General features: G+C 27.7%; 1 protein-coding gene across 1 annotated transcript; it reads right to left on the bottom strand.

Annotated features, from left to right (window-relative positions):
* Positions 1 to 13,036: 13,036 nt before the first annotated feature.
* Positions 13,037 to 27,559, bottom strand: Chmp1 (charged multivesicular body protein 1). Its single transcript, XM_067269744.1, has 6 exons — positions 27,405 to 27,559; positions 24,185 to 24,282; positions 19,609 to 19,824; positions 16,512 to 16,663; positions 15,972 to 16,047; positions 13,037 to 13,943 (listed from the first exon to the last, which is right to left on the bottom strand). Exons 1-6 carry the CDS (start codon positions 27,421 to 27,423, stop codon positions 13,902 to 13,904), a joined length of 603 nt encoding a protein of 200 aa, XP_067125845.1. The 5' UTR covers positions 27,424 to 27,559; the 3' UTR covers positions 13,037 to 13,901.
* Positions 27,560 to 27,933: the final 374 nt, after the last annotated feature.

Here is a 27,933-nt window from a genome sequence, read left to right as displayed (position 1 = left end):
AATTGGTTCCACTTATCGACGCTCTACTGTATATGGAACATACAAATTATTTACAGCGCCTCTACTTACTACTTAGGCGCAGATTTGGCTCGTCAATCGAAAAGTTTGGGTACCCCTGACCTAACACATAGTATACTTTTAACGTTCTGTTTATATCGCAAATTATATAATAGTATTAGCACACGTAATATATAGTTTTGTCTTAAAATAGGCAGCTTTTTTCTTAATTGTCAATTTGCATTTTAACAATGCAATTCAGCATCTCTCGTTTATTAAAGATGGAATTTTATGACAACTCCGTAGTAAATAATAACATCGATTGCGATTTTAGAATTATATTTATTCTAAGATTGACATTCATCACTTTCTATTTTAAAATAAAATTTATTTAAATTACTGTATGTAGTGCCTTAATATTACATAATTTAAATCAATACAGTTAGTTGATATTTTTCTATTTAAGCTTATATTTTCTCAATAAATACTAATAGAAAAATTGAACGCATCATCAGATTATGTAAACGCAAATTTTTAATTAATTAAATAAATAATCTTATAAAATTAAACACTATAAACTTTTTGTTATATGCACATTTTTTGTTTAATTTTGATATTTTACAATTTTAGAGTTCAAGAAAATTTCAAAGATTAAACTTATTTCAACTAGTTTCTAGTTAACTAGTTTCAACTAGTTAAAACGCGTTCTAACTAAAAACGGGTTTTGACTGTAACATATACAAAATGTAACTGAATTCGGTGCCAGTATTTTAGGAATAGATAATAGGGTCAAAAATAAACCTAAAATCCTTTGTAAATATTTTCAAAATCTGCTTTGATTTTGAAATATGTTTTGCTAAAAAAGGAACTTTTTAAATTCCCAAAGTAATAACAATAGAATTGTCAACTTTTAAAAGAAATTTTGTATTTTTTATGCATTTATCAACTGATTGAGGTAAGTAAATAGTACGCTCTACTGTAATAATGCTTACAACGAACCAGTGACTGATGTACAGTACGGTGCACTGGTGCTATTCAGAAAAAATTATTTTTAACATTTAATTAAAATAAAAAGCTTCAATTTGTACTGTACGTACTGGTAACATGGGAGTGATAAAGGAACAGCTGTATTTTTCGGCCGGGATTTAAAATTGGTTTCGATAAATTTTTTTCTTTTTTTGGCACTTTTAATCTCGGATTTTCAAAAAACCTTTATAGAGAATTTTAGGCTTACTTTTGACTCTAGAATCTATATCTAAATTATTGGTATCGAGTTCAGTTATACTCTGTATATATGCATTACAAGTACCAAAATTTAAACTTGAAAGAAAGATGTAAAAAATTTTTACAGTTATTGATTTTGTCAAATAATGATTAAAAATGATGATCGTTCTACGAAAGATAATGACGACTATAAATATCCTCTCTTCAATACTTGGGCTTATCTCCTGTGCTACAAGGAGATATGACAAATATATATTTAACATAACAGATTTCAATATTAATTAAAAATTAATCAGTTTATTAAATATTTAAAATAAATTAATGTCAAGTTTGTTTTCTTCAGTCAAACTTTAAAACAAATATTTTCTATTAAGAAATATTGATTATCCTCGAATCTCTCCTATTTAACTAAATTATACAAGATCCTATGATTCACAAAACAGATCATTTGAATATTTTAATCGTTATATTTTTAATGCATGCATTATCTTTTATTTCTTTTTGTATTAATAAAAATTTCATGTGTAGAAAACAATTAAGGAAAAAATAAAACCTGGATACATGCTTTTAAGTACACCTATTGATTCAATTTGTATACAAATAATTTTAAAATACTAATAATTTATTCTTTTACGAATTAGACTATAACACGAAGTTAATGGAAAATATTCATTTTGATGACTCAAGTATTGCAATAATCAAGATTTTTTTTTTGATGATGCGAACGAGAAGTAATGTTTTAAAATATTTGCAAAGTTTTATATGTGAAGAAACAAGAAGTTGCGTATAAGTGAATTAAGTAAAAATAAAAGGAGAGATTAAACTATATTCTCCAATGGCTATTTGATACATTCAAAGCGAACTTAGTCATATTTTGTCAACATCTGAATAAATCGATGGGAATCTTTAGTGATATAATTTCAATAATAGTCACTTACTTAAAACTTTAAATGTTCGAATGATCAAAATTGACAAAAAATTAATTTTTTTATATATAAGAACATGCACGAAACAGCAAATATGTGAATATATTTGGTAAAAACCAATATAAAATACCGTATTTAATCTAATAAACAACGCATTGTCTATAGCTTTTTTAGCTTTCAACAGCGATGTATGTTAGAGGCCGACTTTCTTTAGGAATTAGATGAGACTATTATTGGAAGACGACTATTAATGGAATAAATCCGGCAACATCAGCGCACTCATACTGTATTTCAACATACAGTGACAGACAATGCTGAATAGAATGTACAGCACAATTTTTAAGTTTACAATAAGCCTTATCTTCCTCCAATATACAGCGCGCTTACTATTAAATGGTGTTGTACGGCATTTTAACTTAACACCTTGTTCTTCTTAATGTGTAATTCGTCAAGTTGTACAAATCAATTTGGAAATTAATTTAGATTTTTTTGCATATTAGAAATTAATTACTAAAATTGTTATGTAAAAATATTATTCTGCATAATAAATAGGTCAAATTAAGTTAAATACTACAAATTTCTGTTTTTTTTTTTTTTTTTACAATAATAATAACGTAAAAACGGCAGTATCTTACACCAAAAATATAGTATTACTAAATACTTTGAACTACGGTAAATAATTATTGATGAAATTTACCTATTGCATTCCAAGCTGTAACCTTCAAATAATGATAAGTGAAATTAAGAAAAAAGTTAAACATATTTAATATTAATAATGATAAGATATAAAGAAACTCAATAAAATAAATCAAAATTAAACATTTCTGTAAAAAAATATTAAAATATTTACAGAAAATACATAAAAGTTACTACGAACTATCAGAATATTGAGAATAAATTTTATATGTTATACATGCGTATAACATTATAACTGCATCATTCATTACTCCTGTGACAAAAATAATAATAAAAAAATTGTCTCCATCATTCATTAATGATAATAATCACTTACAATAATACCTTTTATTCTATTTTCAAATAAAAACAATGAGATATTTGATAGATCACTTTCGAAATACTTATTTATCTCTTATATACAAGCAAAAAAATGTGAGAGTTTTTTGTGAAATACAAGCCACTTCAATAATATAAAACTATAAACTTTGCCAAAATCAAAATTTATTCAGTCATAGAGTATTCAAATACTTAATTTATAGACATTAGAAAATATTCCCCGAAATAGTAAGAAATTTCATCATTAAATTTTATATTGAAAATGAAGTTATATTGAGTACTGAGAGTAATGAATAAAAACACATTGAAATCGAGTTTTAAGACTTTTCTTTTCCGGCTGTCATATATCAAAGAGAGAAAGTATGGCGATCAGTCAAATAAATGAACCCCCCCAGATTTTTACATTTTTAGACTCGGGGTACATTGAAACATTGAGAAATGCAAAAAAAAAAAAAGTTCGGGGGAGGTAATTTCTGTAGTGTGTGTATGTGTGTGTGGAGCATGATTTTGTTCATCCTGTTTGAAGCCTAATAACCCTGTACTTTTTGTCAAAAATTTCTGAAATTTTGCAGGGAGGTTTGTTTATTAGGGAGATTGATGCTATTAAATTTTGGTGAGTACAGGTCGAGGAGTGGGGAGATAAAGGGGATCGTGTGTATCTCGAGTAGGGTCAGACTTCACGACGATTTTGCTCGTTATTAGTATTTACAATTTTTTATGAAACACATACCTCCCTGAAAATTAAGCTTTTTGCCATTTTATAATAGTTGAAAATATAATAAAGAGTTATTTAAACAAAATATCATAACAAATGGCGTCATCAAATATTTCCTGGAAAGTTAAGCAACTCGTTGCTGGATTTTTTAATAGAAGAGAAACATTTTATTAAGTTTTTTAGTTACAAAATAGTTTGGAAAATAATACAAAAACCATGAAAAACGTAACGTTGTACATCTCTTCCTCATATACGATAGCTTATCGATTTAATTCTGTATCATAATGCCATCTTGAAAGCATTTTAAGCATTAAAAAAAAGTTTGATTTGATGGAATATGGCGAAGTAATAAACGGGCGATCTGTCAAGGGGGAATGCTTCCCAGAAAGACTTTCTAAAGAAAACTGGTCCCTATTCAAGTGTATATATGAAGAAAACTCCTCAGTAACTAGCCCGTTGATCAGGCACGAACCCACGACGACTATCGATGTTCAGTGGCTTTGTCAATCCTTTTAGAGTCCATAGTACAGAGAGTTTTAAAAAAAAGTGGTATTATCTACTCTGCCACTGATGGGCCCGGTAAAAAATTATACGCTCGGTACCAGAAAATTTTATTTAGATTGATGTGACCATGTTTAATTTTGTTTTTAGACTCGAATGTAAATTTCAATCCAAACAGAATCAACAGTTATCGCACATTTCTATTTCTGACAAATAAAAATGGAAGAAAAAAGATGCATTTTAGAATCGAGATAATACAGGAACGTAAAACATTTTTAGAATTACTTTAGAGAAAGAATAATTTTAACAAATAATATTTCCTGAATTTACTCCGTAATGTATTCAAAACTCATTTCAAATTTTCACATTACAGAACGCATAATAACATAAATCTTAGTTTGGAGTGGACGCGAGAAATTCACGATAAGAACAAAAGCTAAACAATAGTCATGTTAGATTGGATAAGTAGATTCTCTTTCATTAGACATCAAACGTATAAGAGCTGCAAATTTGGTCTCAACGCTGTTACAAAAGGTGGTGAACCATAAAACGTCTGAGATATGGAGAGCAACACACTAATCCGAACTACCAATAAAAAATTATTAGAAATTGATCGAATTTTAGCCAGATTTCCACAAAAAATATATTTAATTTCGTATTTGACAATAAAATAATTTATTTTGTAATTTTTAACAAGCGTGTTACAATTGCATTCATAAACCTTTATATTAATATAAATTAAGAAAAAGCAACCAATGTTAAATAGAGAGAATATTGTATAGTTTGTGAGTTACTTATGATATTAGACTCTACAATTAAATTCTCTAGACCTGTAAACGTCCAAGTATAAGAGATAGGTTGTTAAGATATATTTAGAATATTATTTTTGGGCTGCACTTTAAAAAAATTGTAAACCTATAAAATACTACTGTCGTCTGTCCGGCTGTCTTTCCTTAATCTTAAGGAGTTAGATAGATGAAATCCGATATTAGATATGGAAATCTTAGTGGCAGGAGACCTCGATTAATTTTATATGAACTTCAGATGCAAACCAGAAGTCACGTTATTTCAATTCAAAACTTTTCCCCTTAAAACAGTTAATAGATGGTCGGCACGATTCTATTATTAAAGGAAAAATATCATGTACATGGGCAAGTCACTACTAATTTGAGATGGAGAGCATATATTTTAAATGAAATAAACTAAAAATATGATTAAAATTGCAGCCCGATGTCAATAAATAATCGCTCGTTATTTATAAATTTATTCTGATGACTAATAAAGATGATGGAACAAAAATATTGGAAATTTTCAGCATTAAAATTTCAAGATGTTATTTATTGAGCGATTGCATTTACTATTTTCCAAGAAAATATCCGGGATCGAATCCAGACGGGTCGAAAAAACCCAGGAAATTTTCGGGGTTGGTCCGTTCCATTAAGTCGGACACCGCCATTACCACCGAGCTCCCGATTTCGGAGTTGGCCGAATCCATAACGGGCTTGAAAAGGAAGACCTTCTTACTGTCCACAGAGCGGAGTTAAAAAGAAAATAATAATAATAAAAGCAAATATTTTCCGTTTTTGCATCAAATGCTGAACTAGTTTAGGTTATACCATGTGTTATTTTCAATTTATAACAATTATTCATTCAATCCTATTGTAAAAGTAACGAGTTCAAAATAATTGTAACAAAACAGTTATAATACAAATATAAGCCTACAGTTATAAAATGATAGTTTCTTTTAATAACGATTGTTCCTTTCTAGAAAGTAAGGTTCAGTAACAATTAATATTATTGTGAAATTGCTTTTCCACCAGTCTCTTAAACAAAAATAATTGGAACTTAAGATAAATTTTCACGTCATTAATATTAACATTTATATTATTAAAATACATTTAAAAACTATTTCGTGTTCAGTTCGACTGACATTCCTATTTTAATTACATTTTATTTGAAATAAATTGAAAATTTTGCATGATTATTGTAAAGCGAAATTCTATTGTAGTATTCTACATAGATTACTTTTTCAATTTATGCTTTCCGTTCGATGTTCTTCGGTCATATTTTGCAAAATAATTTGTTATTTTTCAAGATAAATGACTAAAACCTTACGTATAAAAGCTTATAAACCGGTTTAATTAAACATTTCTTTATTGACTTATTCTGAAACTGTGTCTTCTTTATTATTCTACACTTCACAATTGGGTGCATAGGTAGACACTGGATATCTTTAACATCACTCTTTATCCAGGAATATCTTAAACGCTGATACGCATATCTACCTATGCACTCAGTTGTGAAATATAGAAAAATAAACATTTCTTATATACAGTGATGCCTTGTATTTCGGATTGAATCCATTCTGTTCGAATTCCGAATGTTTTTCCTATTAATCCATTCCCAGACTTTAAACATTACCCATTTCGATAAACTTAAAACAGCAAATACAGGTATACCTCGTCTTACGTCGGTAATTGGTTCCAGGAGAGGCGACGTAAGTGGAATTTACTTGTGTAGTTACGACGTAAGTCGTAGTTTCGACTTACGTCGTAACTAAACGCCAATAATGGAGGAAACGCCAATAACGAGCACTTAAAGACCGCTAAATAAGACGACAACACAGAAACAGAGATGTTTTCATGTTTCGTTCTCTAGGATTTATGATGATTATATAGTAGAAAGTCGTTTATCCGAACATCGGTTATCCGAACGCTTTCCAGTCGGACTGTGTCGTGCTGAATCGAACTTTTTCATACTAGATTTACTTCTAAAGTATTATTTTTGTTTTTATATTTTTCAATATATTTATTTTGTTTGTACAAAAAAAGAAATAATTTTTAACGATACAATAGCCTCGATTATTATTATAAAAATTTTCGTTAGGCTTAAAATCGACGAAAATTCGATTTTAAGCCTAACGAAAATTCAAGCGACACGCAACGGAGAAAAATTTCAACATCGGACAGGTTAATATATTTTTTCGTACATAATCGGTTATCCGAACAACCCCAGTCCCCAATTGATTCGGATAAACGACTCTCTACTGTATTAGCATTTACTGTAAATATACACATTTTAATATGTGCTTTATGTGCTTTTAACGCTTTTCTAGTGATATTACGACTTCAATATTTGTGGCGGACGGATGTAATAGTCGAATAAAATGACTTAAACTTGATTTTTATTTTTTCATATACTTTTTTGACAAACGACGTATAATCGGGAACGACGTAACTCGAGGTATACCTGTACACAATTGAAGGCAGAGATAAGGTAACTAATTTAAGATAAAAGTAATTAAAACTTCTCTCTTAACCAGTAGGAAAATATTCTTATTTATTTATAAGAAATGAAAATAGTTCCTTCCCAAAATATTACGATTATTTAAATGTATCAATCGATTCTATTTTAAGTAGGGTTACTTAAAAGATCATCAACATAAATACTATTATTTAATAATGTAACTTTTTTCAAGTGTACAAATAAATTGTATCAATCACTCCCTTATGAATCCAAATCGTAAGCTAGTAATTGGCTTTGAATACTTTTATCATTCTAAAAAATATACAGGTTAACTGAACTTGATGGAGTTTATATCAGGGATTCCCATAGACCCACCAGGGGCCAAGGAAATTTTGTAAAGGATTGATAGAAAAATTAAATACTTATTCGAGAATTTCAGATAAATTTTCTAAATTATCTGTAATAACAATCATATGGGAAGGGAAATCAATAACTGATATAATAACTTACTTGATATTTTAGGCAAAAATCTTGGGAAACAGCACAAATATTTTAAGTTATTTATTTAGTTTTCCCTTTTTAAAGTACCAGTTTTATTCTTAATTATTACTCAGAATAAGGCTTATTTTTGAAAGTTTTACATAACCAAGCACCAAGAATCCTCAATAAAGAGCACAAAATAATACATTTAATTCATGTATATATATATATATGTATATATGAATTAAATGTATTATTTTGTGAATTATGATGTATTATATATGAATTAAATATATATACAGTATATATATATTATATATATATATGTGTGTGTGTGTATTACAGAAAAATTACCATGCATACGAGTTTTTCTGATACAATGCGGATTTTCTGATTTAATTATAACAGTTTTGAAATTGAACACGTTATTGCTAATGTGATATTATATTCTTTGTTTAGAAGTTTATTTTAAGATTTAACTTCAAATTTTATTTAAATAAAATCAAGTCTAAACGTCTTCAGACAAAAAGCATATCGGGCAATATACTTTACGAGTTTCGAAAAGGATACAACGCCGTACAAATAGTAAAAACAAATTCGTAATGTGTATGGGGAAGAAGCTGCTAAACTTCGAACGTGCCAAATGTAGTTTAAGAAATTCCGTTGGGGAAATTTTGAACTAAAGGATTCAAAACGTACGGGGCGCCAAAAAGCTATCGAAGAAGAAAACTTGCGGGAAGAAATTGCTTAAAATCGGCGAACAAAGCACGATATATATATATATATAATCAAACGCCCAAAATAGAGCGAAAAATGCATTGAAAACAAACGAGAACGAGAGACGACTTGGGTTCATAACAAATTGCGTTTTACACTTCCAGCGCATTTTTTCACTGGGCGCGCAGTTCGAATTCCGAAGCAAGTTTTTGTCGAATTTAAAGTTCGAAGTACGAGGTACCACTGTAATTATAATTAATCTCTCTATTTTTCCGGTAATTTCTAGTCGCGGGTTAAGTTGGGTAAGAATCCGAAGGTCGAATTTTAGACTTTATCGCCTTCTATCCCTTATACCTGCTATTGTAGTTCAGTTGAAAGTGGACCCTCAATCGAGCTAGACGCGTCGTGCAGTAAGCAAAGATTTCTACGCTATATTCAAGAGGGCGCCAAATCTCTAAAAATCAACCGATTTTAAATTTAAAAAATGGAATCGGCAGCTGCAAGTAAATAGAATATCATCATGTAACACAAAATTAATAACAATAGTTTATGTGATAACAGTAAACGAATGATTTGTACGAAAATGAACGGAAGATTACAACGGAAAATTTTAAACAATTAGAGAAAAGTTCATAAATTCTGTAGAGTTCTGCGACTGGACAGATCGCATGTTGTGGATGGAACTATTAATAAATGAAAAAAAAATTAAAACTAGCTGCAATTGTGTCATTGGTGCGAGTTATTGCAATGTAAAACATAACTTTCTGAATTTTGTACATTAATGACGCGGAATGTTTTGCTCTTTTTCTTGAACTTGTCTGCGGTCAGACGACCAAAAAACAAACGCTAGACTTGTTGTATGGAAAAATCCAAGGCCGTCATCTCGTTTTTGTAGACCAATTAGGATCCAATTTTTTCACGAGAATCCTGAAGCCACTCGTGATGAAATGGAGTATATTAAACAGCAAGAGAACAATCTTGTCCCTTTCGAAAAAAATCATAGATAGAAAATAAATAAGAGTTTCTTTCCGACTTGCTTTCACCATGATAGACGGTAAAGTTTGTAATGCTATCACGCATAATATGTCTACTCAACGATGCTATTTATGCAAAGCAACTTCAAAAGACTAACAATATCGATGCATTTCTAGAAAAGGAAGTCTCTGAAGATCAATTACAGTTTGGATTATCAACTTTGCATGCATGGATACGGTGTTTTGAATGTTGTTTGCATGTAGCATATAAGCTTGAAATCAAAAAGTGGCAAGCGCGTAGTGATAAAGAAAAGAAACAAATAAGAATTCGAAAAACGAATATACAGAAGGGTTTCAGCGATTTCAAAGTTGAATCATCTGATTGTGAATCAAATTATTCTTCGGATGATGATGTATGAACTTTTAATAAACCGATTGTATGTTTTATCCTATTATACAATATATAGATGTATTTTGTACTTTTTCTATAAAAGTGGTTCATGTTAAATCCGCCATTTTGTTTTTTTCAAATTTTAACTCTGATTCGTAATCAGCGACCCCGAAAACCCCCGAGTACTGACTTTCAGCCAAATTTATAACGCTTTTGGCTTTTGGCTAGCTTTATGGGATTTGGTCCCACTGTGGGACGGGTCGAAAGACCCGTCCGTCATGATTTTTCGGGGTTGCCCGTCTGAATATATCAGGCTCATCCCTCGCCATCCGGCCATTCTATTGTGGGCCTGACCCATAATGGGCTTGCTAAAAAGGCCATCTTAGTAGTCGTGAAGCGGAAAGTTGCCACGAGGAAAAGAGGAAAAACAAATGGCGGCGTCGAAGAAACGAAGAAAAGATATTTATGCTTATTCAGATTTATTCACTTGAATTGAATATCGACATTAACACAGTGGAGTAATTCGAAAATAGTAACATTTCTCCGTACGATTGTTATTTCCTCCTGGAAATTATTTTACAAGTCGTACGAAATCAAATTCGTGTAGAACGCGGATTTGATTTCGGTTTTCATCATTCACGTTCCATAGTGTGGATGACGCCCAGTGGCGTAACGTGGGTGTCAGCCGCCCGAGGCGGAAGAAAATTTCGCCGCTCCCTTATTTAGGTATCTTAATTTAAAAAACTAAAATATACAGTAATTCTAAAGAACTTTTCAGCAAGAACAATCATCATTATTGTGTATTGTACAGGTTCAAATTTTTACAAGATATTATCATTATTTATTGTGAAATTTTGCCGCCACTGACGACGCCACATACGATCCACCTTGCTCACCAAGACGTTAAGTTTGGGAGAACTTTTCAAATTAAAAAAAACAAACAAACAAAAAAAACAACGGATTTAACCAACACATTTGTGATTTGACAACTTACTGAGTAATTGACCAATCAAAATTATGAGTTTGTCTATACGTAATGTAGTAGGGTTGCCAAGAGTCCTTTTTCAATATCTGTACAAACCTGTTTTTATGCGGTGGATAGGGACCGCATAAAAAAACCGCACAAATAAAAATCGCATAAAAAAGACCGCATAAAAACAGATTTGACTGTATTTTGTAATGGCAGTGATGGATTTCCATATCTGGTCTTGATTTTCATCTAACGAACACCGTTCTGGAGACTAAGGAAGGATAGACAACGGACGAGAGTGGGAATTTATAATCTACAATTTTTTCAAATTGCAGCCCAATAACAAAAAAATTAATAGAGTTGATATATATACTTAAATGTAACTAACAAATGTAATAAAAGAACTATGAAGATTAACTAGTTCATTTAGTAATACTGTATTTATTTCAAAAGTGGTCGTTCAATTAAAATAAGTGTAATTGTGTGCCTGTATTACTAAATGATTTTCACAGCTTTTTTAAAATCAAACTTTGATTTGAAATTTATCTTGTGCTACCTCCTATTTTTCGTCTTTGTCTAGAATTTAGAAACTAGAAAATCAGCTCATCCTGCTTGACCGCAGTTACTTTAGTATTACACTATTTTAATTTATTCTTATAAAATATTTTCACTTTATAAAATTATTATTCTAAAAAACAATGGAACGCAGGAGAGAGAAATACTTTAAGGCATTGGTTGTAACAACGTAATTTTATATTTAATAAATTTATACCAACTTTGAGAAGCAATTCAACTCTTAAATTATAACTTTATATAAAATACTATCGTCGGAAAGATAACCAACGTCAATCACATTGAATTACACATTGGTTATAATACTAACATATAATATTGATGTATGTGAGAATTTGTTGCCAATGCTTGGAAAACAAATAGAAATTAAAAATCAAATATTACTTTTAAACTAGGATGATTTCTCAAGTAGGTAATAAATGATTTATATGAAGTGTTAAGCAGAAATAATGTCATACTTTAGGTTTATGAGGAAAAGTTTAATGAAAATTATTTATTTTTATACTAATGAGGAATAATTTTCTAAAAACAAATTTGTTTTGTCAAATTTAAAAATGAGAATATTAGCCAAGTTAGTAATTTTTCTACAAAAATTCTGAATATTAACCAAATATATTAACTTTAATAAATAATTCAGAATTCTTTTAAAATAAAATATGTAATAAATTTAGAATAATAATTATTAATGTAAATAATTAATGTATACATTTTAATTCATGCAATAATATCATTCACTATCATACAGCTGTGAAGAACTGTTGTTGATTTCCTGTTATTTCTCTTCTAATTTTTTTTTCAAACAGGATAAAAATTTAAGAATAAACATTTTTTCTTTTTCTATTGAAATTTATTTAAAATTTTGAAAATTATATTATTTTACAAAATTACATTTAGTATAAATTATATTCTCACAGTATCAAATCACAAATCAAATCAAAATTTTAATTTATAAACTGATGTACAAAATGAAAAAAATCTCTTAATTCTTCAGTAAAACATTTATTACTAATAAGATTAAAAAATATTTCACTGGAAAATTTTAAAATCGTAACTTTTTGGTAAGATGGAACGTAACAGGTGAAATCTTGGAAGTATTTGGCTAATTTTGACCTAATCTAGTTCCAAAATTAACCCAATATAATTAATTTAGACAGAATATAGTGAACTACTACTAAGAAATTAGAATAAAAGTTTAATTTGATATTAAAAAAAAAGGTTGTTTGATGTTATGTAAATGTGTTATCATCAGAAATATCTTTTATTTCTAATAAATTATCCAATAAATTAAAATAAATTCATTTGAGAAAATTTAAGATTTAGTAAAATTATACTTTCAATTTCTTTTATTACTTCATACTTTCAAATATTAAATTATATACAGTATATATATATATATATTTATATAATTAAGACTATTATATTTTTCACAGTAATTATTGAGAATTAATAACAGTTTACTGAATAAATATATATATTAACAATTGCATTTATAATTTAAAAAATATTTAAATATAATTAAATATTTTTTGAAAACATTCGTTCTTAATAAAAAACTAAAATGCCAATTTGATAAATATTTCACAGCTATTTTAAGATTTTTAAATTTATTTATATAATCCAATTTTATCAATTAAAAACAGTTCTAAATATTAAATACACTGTTGTTTTGAAAAGTGATATTTAAATAACTTATATCTTATTAATAATCATGTATCTAATAGAAAAATATAATTTTAAATTAGTATGATCTTTAACAATTCTAAATACAATTTCTGTGTTTCAATTTTTCAATGCATAACATTCTGCAGTTTTATATTATAAGGTTATATTGAATGCATTTAAAAAAATAAGTGCAGCATTTATCTGGTATCAAATAGTATTAAGAATAGTAAATTATATTTACAGTTTTATAACAAAATTTATGCTGAAAATTTTCCTTATAAATTTTAAAATTACAAAACTGCCATTCTATTATTGAAATTAATTTTTAACATTTTCCTAAGTTATGAGTGTTCAATAACAGTACAAAATAATGAAGTTATTTAATAATGGAAGGATTTTTTTTCCTTTGAAAACATTTAAATATTGCATTTAATATTTCAAGCAAATAAATACTTTTAAATTTAAGTATTTATTTCAATTTTCTTCTACAAACAGAAACAAATGCGGACTCTTATGTTTGACGTAGTTTAGCAAGTCTCTGAGTAAGTTCATCCTGAAATGAATATTTACAAAAATTTATATAAATTATGTGATAAAAGTAAGCTATTTATACTTGATTAATTAATTAATAATTAAAGCTTTAAAATAACATCTGTATATAATTATAAAATAGACTGTTAATATTAAAAAAAAAATAAATAAATATAAAAATTTATTGAAAATTTAGATATTGAATTGAATTTCTGAACAACTTATTCAAATGCAAGAAATATCAATATTCTAAACTCAGTTAATTGTAAATTTGTTTATTTATGTTAGCAACAAACTTTGCACTAATTTGTTATAATCAAACAAGTGAATTTCATATTAATAAAGTAAAATGGAACATTTATGATCATTTATTCTATAGATGTTTGTATCCTGTAAAAAAAATTTATGGTAGTGGTCAGTGGGATTCAAAATTGTGAGTTTAGTGGTTTGTGACTGCTGTTCTAAGACTGTGCAAAATTCTAGATGATAAAGTTTGTAAACATACATTTATTTCGTAATATGTTAATTATACAACTGTAGTAATGTATCAAAAAGTTTCCAGAATTATTCAAGACAACACATCCCACAAACTTAATAAGTAAAAATGAAGCTGCAGCACGCAGCAGCTCTCTTTGGAAGGTATTGTTGCACAATCTCATTACTGTGCATGCATCCATTAACAGCTGGCAGAATGATCTGAAGAAGTTTCATTATTGCTTGTTATGAATGGAGTATAGCAGCAGAATATCACTTCAGGAACAGCACACTAATATCAAATTTTATGTTTTACTGAATAAGTCATAGGCAGAAATGTTAACATATTTGGGACTGACATTTTTTAGGTGTCATGTTTTTGTGGACAGATCTTTGTTAGCCTTTTATAAAACTGCATGTATTTCAAAATGAATAAGTTTATGATTTTTATTATTATTCTGTGTCAAAGATCATTTTTTCCCATTTAATTTGATATATACTAAGTAAGAATTTGTTGATATAGATTTGATTGTTTATAATTTGAATTTAATGTAAACAAATGCAAAAATTAATTTCTTTAGCCTTTTTTTTAAATACTTGTACCATTTGAAAAACTCATACTCAATTCCGATTGGTTAATGGTATGTTTTCATTCTATTAGTTGTTTTCTACCATCTGACAAAGATTTATGACAATGTGTGCAACAGAATTTAAATTTTTGTTTTGTTTATATACTATCTAGGTAAATATGCAAATTAGCACTCAATAAAAAATACCTTAGGCCACAATAATTGTGATGTTTTTGCTTATTTGTATTTATACTTTAAAAGAACTAAACATTAAATTATTTACTAATAATAGTAATAACTTCAATAAAAGAAAACAAAAGGTAAAAAATCATACATTAAGAAAAAATTTTCAATTTCAATCTTAAAATTTTGACAATAGACAGAGCTAGAAATATATTACTTACAAAAGAACAATGGCCATAGTAAATATGAGAAGACAAGTTTAAAGCAAAAGTTATAAGTTACCAAATTAGACTATAGGGGTCAAACATCATTCCTGTCTCTCACACAGGAGCTGCCCCAAAGGTATTAAACATGTTGAATTTGATGTACAGTGAGTCAGCACTGGAAAAATCTGGCATATTTGAGTGACATAGGCTCTTCTGTGAAAAGTGATAACATTCTGGCTGCAACAGCTGCTCTATGCAAAGTAGAGAAAGATGTCTTCTAGAAATGCTTCAAGATGTACAGTACATCTTGAAGTATTTCTGGAAAAAGTGTGTTGTTGCTCAGGGACAATATTTTGAAGGACATGTAGTTTATATCTCCTTATACATAACAAATTCCAAAAATAAAAATATTTTTTGGAAAGTTTTTGCCATTACTCTGGTATATCCTAATTATTTGAAATTTTGTTTCTTAATACATATATTTGTTTTAATTTTATACCATAATAAGCTAATATAATAATGAATATAATGTCAAATCAAAATTTAACAGAAAACAAAGATGGAATTTATTGAAAATATCAAACAGAGGAAGAAAATTATTTATAAATGATAGACTACCTGTTCTTGTGAAGCAGCAGAAGAAGCTACAACAGATCCAGTTTCTCCTCTAGGTAATTCCATATTTAATTCCAGACTATTACAAAAAATATATAACTTAGTATTTAAAAATGCACATTAGTATTTGATGTTTTATTAAAATTTATATAGATCTAATAAAAAGATAACTTATTTTAATACTTTATTGAAACTGAATGAAATAAAAATATTACATAATAAAATTAATTTTTTAATAAATAACTAATTAAAAAACTAAATTAATTTCAAATGTAAAAATGAATAACTTTTTAAATAATTTTGTTTGCTTAAATTTATATAATTATAAGAATAGAGATCAGTTTAAATCACATATCATATCAATGATCTAATTGAAAGAGACCAGTTTACACCAAAGTTTTAAATTTTTTATCACTTAATTACAAAATTCTTTTACTGTTTGAACCGGTTTTTAAACTTTTTAAATTTAAAAAGTTTTAAAATCTATTCTAAACTTATTTTTTGATCATAATACAAACATTCAAAATTTATTAATGAACTTACCCTGCTTCATCTGCTACTTGTTGCATCAGATTTTCTACATCATTTTGAGGAACAGTAACAGTTGTTGTTGCACTCATAGTATTTTCCATATAAGAGGACTGTACATCTAAATCTTCGAACTGTCTTTCAAATTTGTCCATAAGAGCAGATATCTAAAAATTAGTTACATTGTTTATCACAAAAATAGTTAAAACTTCAATGCATTAAAAAATTTAATTATTTACAGTATAGAATTATTACATAAATTTTAAAAACCTTGAAATTAATAAAATAACAACTACACCCAATTATTTGAATCTAATAAATGAACAGAAAATATAATTATAGAAAGTTTATTCAAAATCAAAAGAATATTTTTATTGTTTATGATAATTTCTAAAACAATCTTCCATGCAAAGGGCTGGTTTCGCTGGACAGATTAGACAGAAATATCGCATTTCTAGGCATTTTTTAGCTTTGTTACAAATTTGACATGACTTTGTCAGATACTTTTTTTTTTCAATAGGTGGGATACTCTGTAAATAATGAAGCTCTTGCAATCTAATTTTTTTGAAACTGATTGAATCTCTTCTCCAATCAATGCCTCGATGAATGCTTGTCTAAACTTTATAAGTTTTATTTTAGAAGAAGTTGCTTTTTGAAAAGTTTGTGCACATTGTGTGTGTGTGTGTGTGTGTGTGTGTGTGTGTGTGTGTGTGTGTATATATAATCAAATTATTAATCAAATTATTAATCAAATTATAATTAAATTATTAATCAAATATATATATAATCAAATTATAAATAAATAAATATATATATATTTATAATTTGATTATAAAAATAATTATAAAACAACACACTCAAGAAAGATGTAAATGTGATGCGATCGACTCTATATCTGATTTATTACTAACAAATTTAGACGCATGTCTCAGACTCAGCTGTAATGAAATGACAGATCAAATTGTATCTGTGCACGAATTAACTCGTAGTTTGGCTATAATGAAGAGCTTTCTGTTACATAAGCCAACTACGAGATAATTCGTAAGATCTTTTTTTTTAAAAAAACACATTCTATATGCCAGAGGTGGGCAAGCAAGAGTTCAGTGGGAGCTGAAATGTAAGTTTTGTAAAATGCATGGGAGCCGCAGTTCTGTACTGTGGTGGTGGATAGTATGGTAAGACAGGGAAGGATAGGGTGTCCTCCATCCAGGTTGAGAACTTGTTTTAAAAGAATAGATTTGAAATGTCAATTTAATTTACTGCACCAACTTGGAAATAAATTACTAAATATTACATATATATAATTACATATTTTCACAAAATTGTGGAAATAAAATTGTGAAAATAATAATAAAAAGCAGCTGTACTTTCAACAAGAGCTGCACATAAGTCAAAAAGAGCCACATTTACCCATGTCTGCTATATGCTTTTTGATTATTACTATGTACTCTAATTAGAGTTTTTAATAATATAATATAATTAAATTAAGTTGGCGTTTTGCACAGGAATCCTGAAAAGTACTGTGGCAGTCAGCTTGTTAAACAGATTTAAATTTATAAATTTAAATGTTAAATACAAACTCAGACACTGAGAAAATTTGCAGTAACTGTAGTTTTCAAATGCATGAAACTTGGAAACAAATTAATTAATTATATCTTTCCAGGATTTACTTTTTCTTATTTGTTTCAAATTTGATACAGTGAAAGAACACTGTACCAAATTTGAAACAAATTGGAAAAAATATTTGACAAGATTTAAATCCTGGAAAGATGTAATTAATTTATTTGCTTTTAAAAAAATAATTAGTTTTGTGTATTTTATTTTGTGTACTAAGTTATTTAATTAATTTGTTAAATTTTACTAACTTTAGTTTTTATATAACACTTTAACCCCTTGTAACAAACTAAGGTTCACACAATAAAGAATTGAATTGAAATACCATAAATTCTCTAGATTTAACAATCTTCCCAATACATGAAGTATATGATCAAGAATAATAAAAAAAATGTAGTTACATTTCGAAAACTTGATTCTTTAAAAAAATAACCTATATTGTTAAAAGTATTTTTAAATATATAGAGTATTTATGTTATGTTTGTTTATCAATTATTTTATATTATTGGAATTTTTTCAAAAAATTTTAAAATATGAATATTCACTGTCAACTTGGAAATAAATTATTAAATATTACATATATATAATTACATATTTCACAAAATTGTGGAAATAAAATTGTAAAAATAATAATAAAAAGCAGAAATGAACTGCAAGAGCTGCACATAACTCAAAAAGAGCCACATTTGCCCAATATGAATATTCACTGTCTAAACCAATATACTTAGAGATATTTAAAGAAAATAGAATAAAAATACAGTAAAACTTCTTTATCTCAAACATCTATAACTTGAATATTTCTTTAACTCGAAGAAATCAAAGCACACAATAGGTTTCAATAAAATAGCATAAGGATTTAACATCTCCAACTTGAATTTAATTTGCATTTTCTTCAACTCAAAGTTTTTCACACCCCAAAACCAATTTATGTTACTCTCAACTTCCCTGACTTAACTTTTAGTGTTTATTCTATTCAAAATGCTCCTAATTATTGGATTTCCATGAAATTTCAGACAGTTATTTATATCTACTTTCTAACACCCATTTCTAGACAACATTCCAGTCCAAAGTGAGAGGTTCTCTCGCTTTATCTGAACAAGATGTACCTGCAAAGCTATTTGTTTCCATTAGTTACACTGAACATTTTGCTGAAAAGCATTACACAAGCCATTTAAAACAAACAAACAAAAATAATCTATCAGATTCTTTATATAATGAAATAAAGGTAAAAGTATAAATCTATTCAGAATTGGCATTTTTTACTCTATTGTTCTCTAAGTTGAACCATCTGTAACTCAAAGTGTTTTTCCTGTCCCTTGAAGCTTTCAGTTAAAAAAGTTTTACTGTATATTACAAGTTTTCACCCATAGACTAGTTTAAACAAAAAGTTTTATTTTTTTATTTAAATTTTATGTAGTAAACAATTACATAATTTATTTATAAATTTGAATAGTAATAAAAAATATTAAGCAATACATAAACAAATAATTCAACTTACTTTCTCTAAATTCATGCTTTTCATTGCACTATCCATAGATTTCACAACTCCAGCCATTGATTGGGTAACTTTTTTCGTAGTAACTGCAGTTTGAACTCTACTAGCAACAGCATCGACTCTTGCACTCATACGTAAATAATTTAATGCTTGATTTTTCTGCCTAATAGCATTTTCAGCATGTATCCTTGCTCCTTCCATATTATTCTTTTGAATAGCCTAAATTAAATATAATTTTACAACCTTCTAAATAAGTAAAACTAGCTTTTGATCATAAAAAGCAAAGGACACAAACTTAAAGAACTGCATTTCATTATTAGGTTGAGGAATAATTCATGAGATTTTTTTTTCAAATTTAAAAATGCATGAAGAAATATTATAAAATGCACTGGTAAAATGTTTTATATTATTTGAAAGAGAATTTTTTGCTCTACAAGATAGTGTATTTTGATTTTTTAATTTATTGATTTTTGTGTATTTTCAGATCATTAAAATAGAATGTCAAGTGGACAAAACTAAGCATTTTCAACACCATTTGATTTTTGCATTTAATTGAGATGTTACAGCCACAGAAGCTGCTTGTGAGATTTGTGCTGTGTATGGAGAAGGAGCAATGCCTCAAAGTACCACCTGCCATTGGTTCTCGTACTTCAAAAATGGAAATTTTGACCTCAAGGATGGATTACACATCAGTCAACCAATTGAATTTGATGAAGAGCAATTGAATCAACTTCTTCACAACTTCCTCCATATCAAATGAACAGAAAATTGGCATGGCAGATGAATTATGATAAAAAAATCTGTGGCGAACAACCTTCACTCAATGGACAAGGTTCAGAAACTCGGGACTTGGGTGCCACACACTTTGAGTGAAAACAAGAAAAATCAATACTCCACAATTGCCGCCAGTTTTCTTGCTCAACATATGGTCACAAACAGCATTTTCTTTACCCCATTGTCACTGGTGACAAAAATTATGTGCTTATATCAATATGAAGCAGTGAAAAGAATGGCTCAGCCCCGACAAACAAGCGACTCTGCAAGCAAAACAAAATCTTCATTCTCAAAAGACCATGCTATGTGTATGGTGGGATTGAGAAAAAACAATTCGTTATGAATTGCTTGAGTGGAGTTCTACGTTCAACAACTGCACCAACTCAATGAAGCAATTCAGCGAAAAGAACTGAATTGGCGAAATGGCATTCTTCAGCAACATGACAATGTCCATCCTCACATTGCCAATATGACTAAAGCTGTGTGCTGTTTCATCCTCCATAATTGCCAGACTTAATGCCATCAGATTTTCATCTCTTTCAATTGATTTTGAATGCTTTGCGTGGTGTATTGTTCAATAATGATGAGGAACCGAGGACTTGGTTGGATGAATTCTTTGAGTCAAGACATTTCTATCGCTAAGGCATCAAAAAACTTATTGAGAAAATGGGAGGAAGTCATAAACAACAACGGCGAGTATATTATTGATTAATTTATTGTAGTTTTTTTGTTTAAAATAAATTTGAAAAAAGCTCATGAATTATTCCTCAAACCATTATTATTAAATAAATCTTTTTCTTATTATCAAATAAAAAGAATAAATATTGACAGAATATAAGAAATCATTATATAATATGTACCTTTTACTATAGTGTTCTTACTTAAAATTAAAAGATGGTAATCTGATATAAACAATGATTTAAAATTTTCTAAATGTTTATTGTAATTTGGGTATTTTGTTAACATTATGAGTCAAACTAAATCTTTTCCTAAAAGGATAACATTTCTTTAGTTCATTGGTTGGGTGGTATTATACTGTATAACTTCAATATTATCATAAGTGATATGGGAGCAATGTGATATCAGTTTGAATAAGTCAAATTATACCTTGCGATTTTTCCTATTCAAATTGATAGTATATTGGGCAACAGAATATTAAACATGACTATCTGCAGAAAAGTGAATGTGGCAAAAGCAATCATTTTGATGCTTATATGAGAATCTTTATGATCACAAAAATATTTGTCTCACTATAATTTCAATAAAAGTAGACATAATTGAAGGTATACAAGAAATTCTTTACTTTGAAGACCAAATGCATTAAGTTGAAACTAACTTAATTCCTAAGCTAATTGTTAGCACGTGTTTACATCATGTGACACTTGTGGTTATTTTTGATTGGATATCATGTGAGAGAAACTGCTTCAAATTGGACTGTGTTCAAAAGAAAACATGTATTAATACAATGTTATATGAATATCAATTATAAGTTGTGTTTACTATCATATAATATGATTCCAAACAGATTCTGATCCTGTGAGTTTTGTATATGATAAAATCCCATAAAAATTGTATACTGTGATACCATATATAAACATCCCAAAAGCCAATATATTAGTAATATGCCAAATGACTGCCAGATTAAATCAGGCTACTCCTCTGCTATTATTTTTAATTAATTTCTAAATAATCTGCCATTGCCAACTGGGGGACACCTTCAGTGTCCTTGTCCTATAATCTCCCACTTAATCTCTCAGTTGATACTGTAAGTAACTGAGAATGGTTATATCATAATTAAATATGTCTAGAAGGGAAGATTGATCTGGAGATCTGGGTAGCATAACTGGCAACACATCTACATGGTAAGTGGGAGTTGTGGGTTCTGGCTCTGCTCTAGGCTGATTCTTTTCTTCCAGAATATTCTAAATTATTTATTAATATAATTTAATTATAATTAGTAAATTTAATAAGAGATGGCACCTAATGCCTGCCTCTAGTGACAAATTATTTAAAAATTAATTAAAAATAATAGTGGAGAAGTAGCCAATTTAATCTGGCAGTTGTTTGGCATAATACAGTGATACCAGTCTAAAAGATAAACATTTAGATAAGCAGAAGCAATGAATATAGAGACTTATCAATTTACATGTGCTAGCAATAAAAGGGATGCAATATAGTTTGACCTTTAAATTCTCCTTACTCATCTTGGATAATCTGTGTGACAGGAGATTGAATAGACTTAGAATTAAGTTGGTGTAATGCAAAAAAAAAAAAAAAAAAAAAAAATTGTGTAAGAAAGCAAAAATACTCAATCATATTTTTACTATTAACCACATTTTATCATTTCAACTTATATGTGAAATTTGCCTCAATTCTTTCTATTCAGAGTGACAAATGAAAAGACTGTCTCTGGTCTTAGCATGTTCATCTGAAAAAACACTTTGATACAATGGTATTTCAAACAATTTTTGTTTTTATATCTTGAAATTCTATATGGTATCAAAATATTTTTATATAGATGACATATCTAGAAACTGCAAAAACAATTAAAAATAATTTAAACTCAAGTTGTCACCTAATGTTTCCTAATGTGCACATTGAATATGTTATTTGAATTTAATATTTTTATAATAATGACTACTAGTTCACAAATTTTCCAGTGACTTACATTTATTCTGATTTGAACATTAGACAATTATACTTGTAGCTGTCATCAATGATAATTCTTATCATTTTGGTTATTACTAAATTAATTTTTGATCATCAGAACATGCTCAGTTCCAACTCATGATTTATTTATAAAATTAATAATATATTATAATAACTGTATTTATAGTATATAAATCATGTCATATAGTAATATAACTGTAATTTAACATAAAAATATTTATTTTAATTCTGTTTAAAATTCCAAGAAATATTTTTATTATTAATAATAAAATTATGTTTTTGTGTGATAGGATCAATATTAAAGATAAATTTCAAGACAAATTCAGTAAATTGCCATCAAATCAGCATTTAATTCTGACATGTCAGCTATACAAATTGCCTATAAGCTGAATAGCTTATAGTCAATTTATAATGTTAAATTTTGTTTCATATTCTACCTATAAATTTTTTTAAAAAATGCTTTATAAAAGGATGATGATTTATCTTTAAATATACTTTTATTGAAAAAAATATATATTTAGTGATGAGATTACTTATCAAAAACAGATTATTTCTATTTAAATAAGTCATTAATAAATGTTTTTGAAAAATTGTCTCAAATTAAACAAATCTATTTATAGATATATTTATTAGGTTACTACTCCAAAAATACTTGTCAATAATTAATATAAGTAGACTATAAAAGTAGCAATGATGCTGATCACAATGTACATTTTGTTAAACTAATATCATATTTAAAAAGTTTACTTTACTATTGGCTATTGAATAGATGGAAAAGCAACAATTATATGAAAGTTTGAATTGGTAATATGAATATATTGTATTTATAGCAAGATTTGTTTCATGTTTCTTTGAAAATTGAATGTATATATCCAGCTTTCTTCACTAAGTATTTCTTTGAAAGAGTTATTGGATTTATTTCAGATGAATTATATTTTTCTGTATAAATTTAAATATTTTTACCCTAATATTAAATTTTAAAAATATAGCCTGTTTTTTATTTTTTTATAATTAGTTTATTTAAGTAATTAAAATTTGTTTCTAAAAAAACTTAAAATTTATATTTAAGTTATAAATAAACAATCATATGTTATTTTTCATTTTCAAACTACAATATTAATGAATGAAATTTTACCCTCTTCAATTTTAGCTTTTCAGCCTTCTCTTCTTTTTCACATTTTTTAGAATTCCTTTGAAGTTCTTTGGCTGCAAATTTGAGATTAAAAAGATGTTCTGAAATTTATGGTCAAGAAAAATTATGATTTTAAATAGATACATTTTAATATTAATATAAAATCAAATAGTTCAATAAAAAAAATAAAAATAAAATGATTAACATAAATTTGTAAATTGCCTAATTATTATATTTCACTAAACCTTTTAAATTATTAAAAACTTATATTTAACAAAATTTCAATAATTCATTATAAAATATACCACCAAAATATTATTGATCAAACAGCATTTCACTATGCAAATTGCTTTTTAATCAATCATACATATTAAAATTAAAGACATTGTCAAATTCCTTGACTAAATTTTATCATTATCATGTTATTACAAAAGATGAAGGAATAATATCACTATACTAATATCACTGAATACAGGGTGAAAAGCAAATTTTAAATTAATAGAATATGATGAACAATTTTTATTTCATAACAAAAGACAGTAATTTCCTTTTTTGAAATTTATTATATTTTTAAGTGCAACACAATTTCGTTCTTTACTAATGGTAATTTTTTTTATAAGATTTTTCTACAGTTTGACATTATTATTATTATCATGGTAGTGTTAGTATATTGAATCCTACTAGGTTTAGATACCTGTACCTGTTACATACAAGATCACAGGTAAGACTTCAAAATTATCAGTTGTATGGTGTCCCAGGCAATCAAAATTTTATTTAGACTACTGAATGTACTTTCTGAAATTGTCCAACAAAAAACTTCATTTATTTTCTCATCTTTTCTTCTTTGTGCATATTTTATCCAGTCAAATAGTAAATAGTAGTTTTTACTAGTAATAGTACTAGTAGTAGTATTAATAATTAAACTTCATTACAACAACAAATCCAATATGGCATCATCAAAATACAGGTATACAGAGAAATACAACAAATAACTTCTGGTTGCAAACACAGACTACAGGTAACCCCCGTATAACACGGGAGTTATGTTCCAAAAAATTGCAGTGTTATGCAAATCTGTGTTATACGAAACAAAGAACTAGTATGAGAAGGGGGGTTAGGTTCCAAAAATTAAAAAACATGCTATTATATTTTCATAATTAAGATAAATATCTATTATTAAAATTTTCTTAAGAAGTGATACATATTAATATAAATTAAACAATGTTTTCGTCATGATCGCTAAGTACTATTAACCAAAAATTTTTAATCTATGTAATGGTCCCAATGGTTCAATGCTTAAAAACCGGTGACGGAATAAAGCAAGTATGGAATAAGGGAAAAACATCTGGCAACACTAAAAGCAGAAGCATCAAGATCTGGCAACACTGAAAGAAGTTTCAATAAGGACCACGTGTATTGACAGAAGGTGGGAAAAGAAAATTTACATACTGTACTTAAGTACTAATAGTTCACGAAAATTATGCATGAAAATCTGATAGCACGAAAAATGTCAAATGAGGTATCTTTCGCACTTAAAAGCTTTATCACATGTATTGAACGGGGATTTCCCTATTTTCAAATTAGATAAAGTTCGCTTTTAATAGTTTTTATTACATTTCATGTTGTATGAAGGTTTTACCCAATTCTTGAACCGTGTCAGAATGAATCTGTGCTATAAAAGTACCGTGTTATACGGGGATGGTCCCAATTCTCAAACCGTGTTAGAGTGAATCCATACTATAGAAGTGCTGTGTTATACAGGGGTTACCTGTATTTATATAGGCATAATCAAACAGCAAATATAATTCACCAAAAACTTGCATACAAATACAGATGATCAAACACCCAGAGGTACTATACGACAAACATACTTATCAGTATTAGAAAATGACACACAAATTATACTATGACAAAGTCATAATCACAAATAAAACAATTCACTACAATAGACCTGATATCACTATCATTGACAAATGCAATAAGATCACTTATATAAGAGAAATCTCCATTCCAAATAGATGTTTAGAATTGAACAGCATCATTCTAACAGTCCAAGTAGGAAGTCCAAGTCCAGTTTAGTTCAGCACCTGAAACAGGCCTTGGTGAAGGTCGAAAATGTTCAGAAGTTTACTTTAAGTTCAATACTGGTAAAAAAGGTTTTGTTTGTGACGGTTCAATAATAATAATTTCACGAAATTCATGAAAAGACTATTTTTCGGAAAAGAAACAAGTTTTTCTGAAATTTTAAGGCAAAAATCAAATCTCATCATCTAAAGTCAAATTATAATCAACTTAACTAAGTTCTAACTGGATAAAAATTAAGAAGTTAAAAACTGAAAATGCATTGAAAATATACAATAATAGATTATTTCTGTTCACCATTTTACAACCAATAAACATAGAACCATTTAGTATAATTTCATATTTGATTGTTTGTAAAACAGTTTGTTAAAAATAAAAAGTGTAAAGTGTAAACCACATTATTTAATCACAAACACTATTACACTGTAATCATTAATATGACTGTACTTCCATTAACTTCCTCAGTTAATTATTTAGCTAAAAATTAATTCTCGAATAAATGGGGAGAATTCAAGCATTATGTCAGCAGTTTATGGAGAGAGGATTTATTTATATCTGACATTACCGAGATAGGAGAGGACGAGCATTTGACATAAGATTGCACCCGTTGTTTTTCTTCTCCGATCATCACAAAATTGTCCGAAAATAATTCCTGTATATTTATAAATGGTTTAAACTGGTCTAATGGCACGATTAGGGGGAGATATGCCTGGATTTCTGATTATCGGCGATGATGGGAGAGGATGAATCGAGGACAAATTTTTGCCAATTTAATATTTGAACAACCCTATATCTTTGAAATTATGTATTATTATATAAAATACATAATTTAAAAGAAAAACGTAATAAAGTGTATTAATGATTCTACATTGACGTGATATGTATGATTCACGAATTTTGTTTGTTTCGTTTAAACAAACATTTAAACATGTATAATGTTAAATCGGATGAATTATGTACTAATATATTACTAAACAATCTAGAAAATAAATCAAAGAGAAGTCATCATTAATTACGGTATTTCACAATTATAGGTAAACTGATAAAAAGGGCTTTATTATGGCTATTTCCAATTTCGAATCTAATAATTCTAATTAGAATATAACTAGAAATTAATTAATTACAGATTTATAAAGGATACTTTCCATCGAAGACGTCATTGTATTATTTGTTAATAGCACTTTATTATTATTGATAAGTAATGATTAACTTCAAATATATATTCCTTTGCAGCAATTTTATAACAAACTCCGACATGAATCACGACGTTATGATTAAAATACACTCAAGAGACACCTGGCGACCAAAATTATTAAATCAAAAATTCTTTTGTTTTATGTATACTTTTTCTGCTTTTTCCCCATTTGTTTAACTTACAAATTAATAAACAACAGAATCAAACATTGAAATTCGTTTTTATTTTAAGTTAAAAGTATTTTATTTTATTATTTTAAGTTAAGTTATAGTGTTGCACAAGTGCAACACTATATATTCAGTAAGAATTGCAAAAAATATTAAAATTTAAAATATATATAGAAAATTAATATTTCTATCTATTACGATGCATTAAACATCAATGAAACTCACCTATGAAATATGAGAGTAATTCCTAAAATAAAATGCTTAAAAAAAAAAAAAAAAAAACACAATCCGCTTAGTAAAAACACAGG

The sequence above is a fragment of the Centruroides vittatus genome, unplaced genomic scaffold (genome assembly GCF_030686945.1).
Source record: "Centruroides vittatus isolate TY-2023 unplaced genomic scaffold, ASM3068694v2 contig_357, whole genome shotgun sequence".
Lineage (NCBI taxonomy): Eukaryota > Metazoa > Arthropoda > Arachnida > Scorpiones > Buthidae > Centruroides > Centruroides vittatus.
This window is presented reverse-complemented; position numbering and strand designations above follow the sequence as displayed.

Bases quoted from the DNA above. Each gene is read 5' to 3' on its own strand.
- Chmp1 (XM_067269744.1), bottom strand. The intron at 19,825-24,184 runs GTAAAATTTCAT...TATTTAATTTAG, and splicing joins AAAAGCTAAAATTGAAGAGG to GCTATTCAAAAGAATAATAT. The intron at 13,944-15,971 runs GTAGTCTATCAT...TATTCATTTCAG, and splicing joins CTGCTGCTTCACAAGAACAG to GATGAACTTACTCAGAGACT.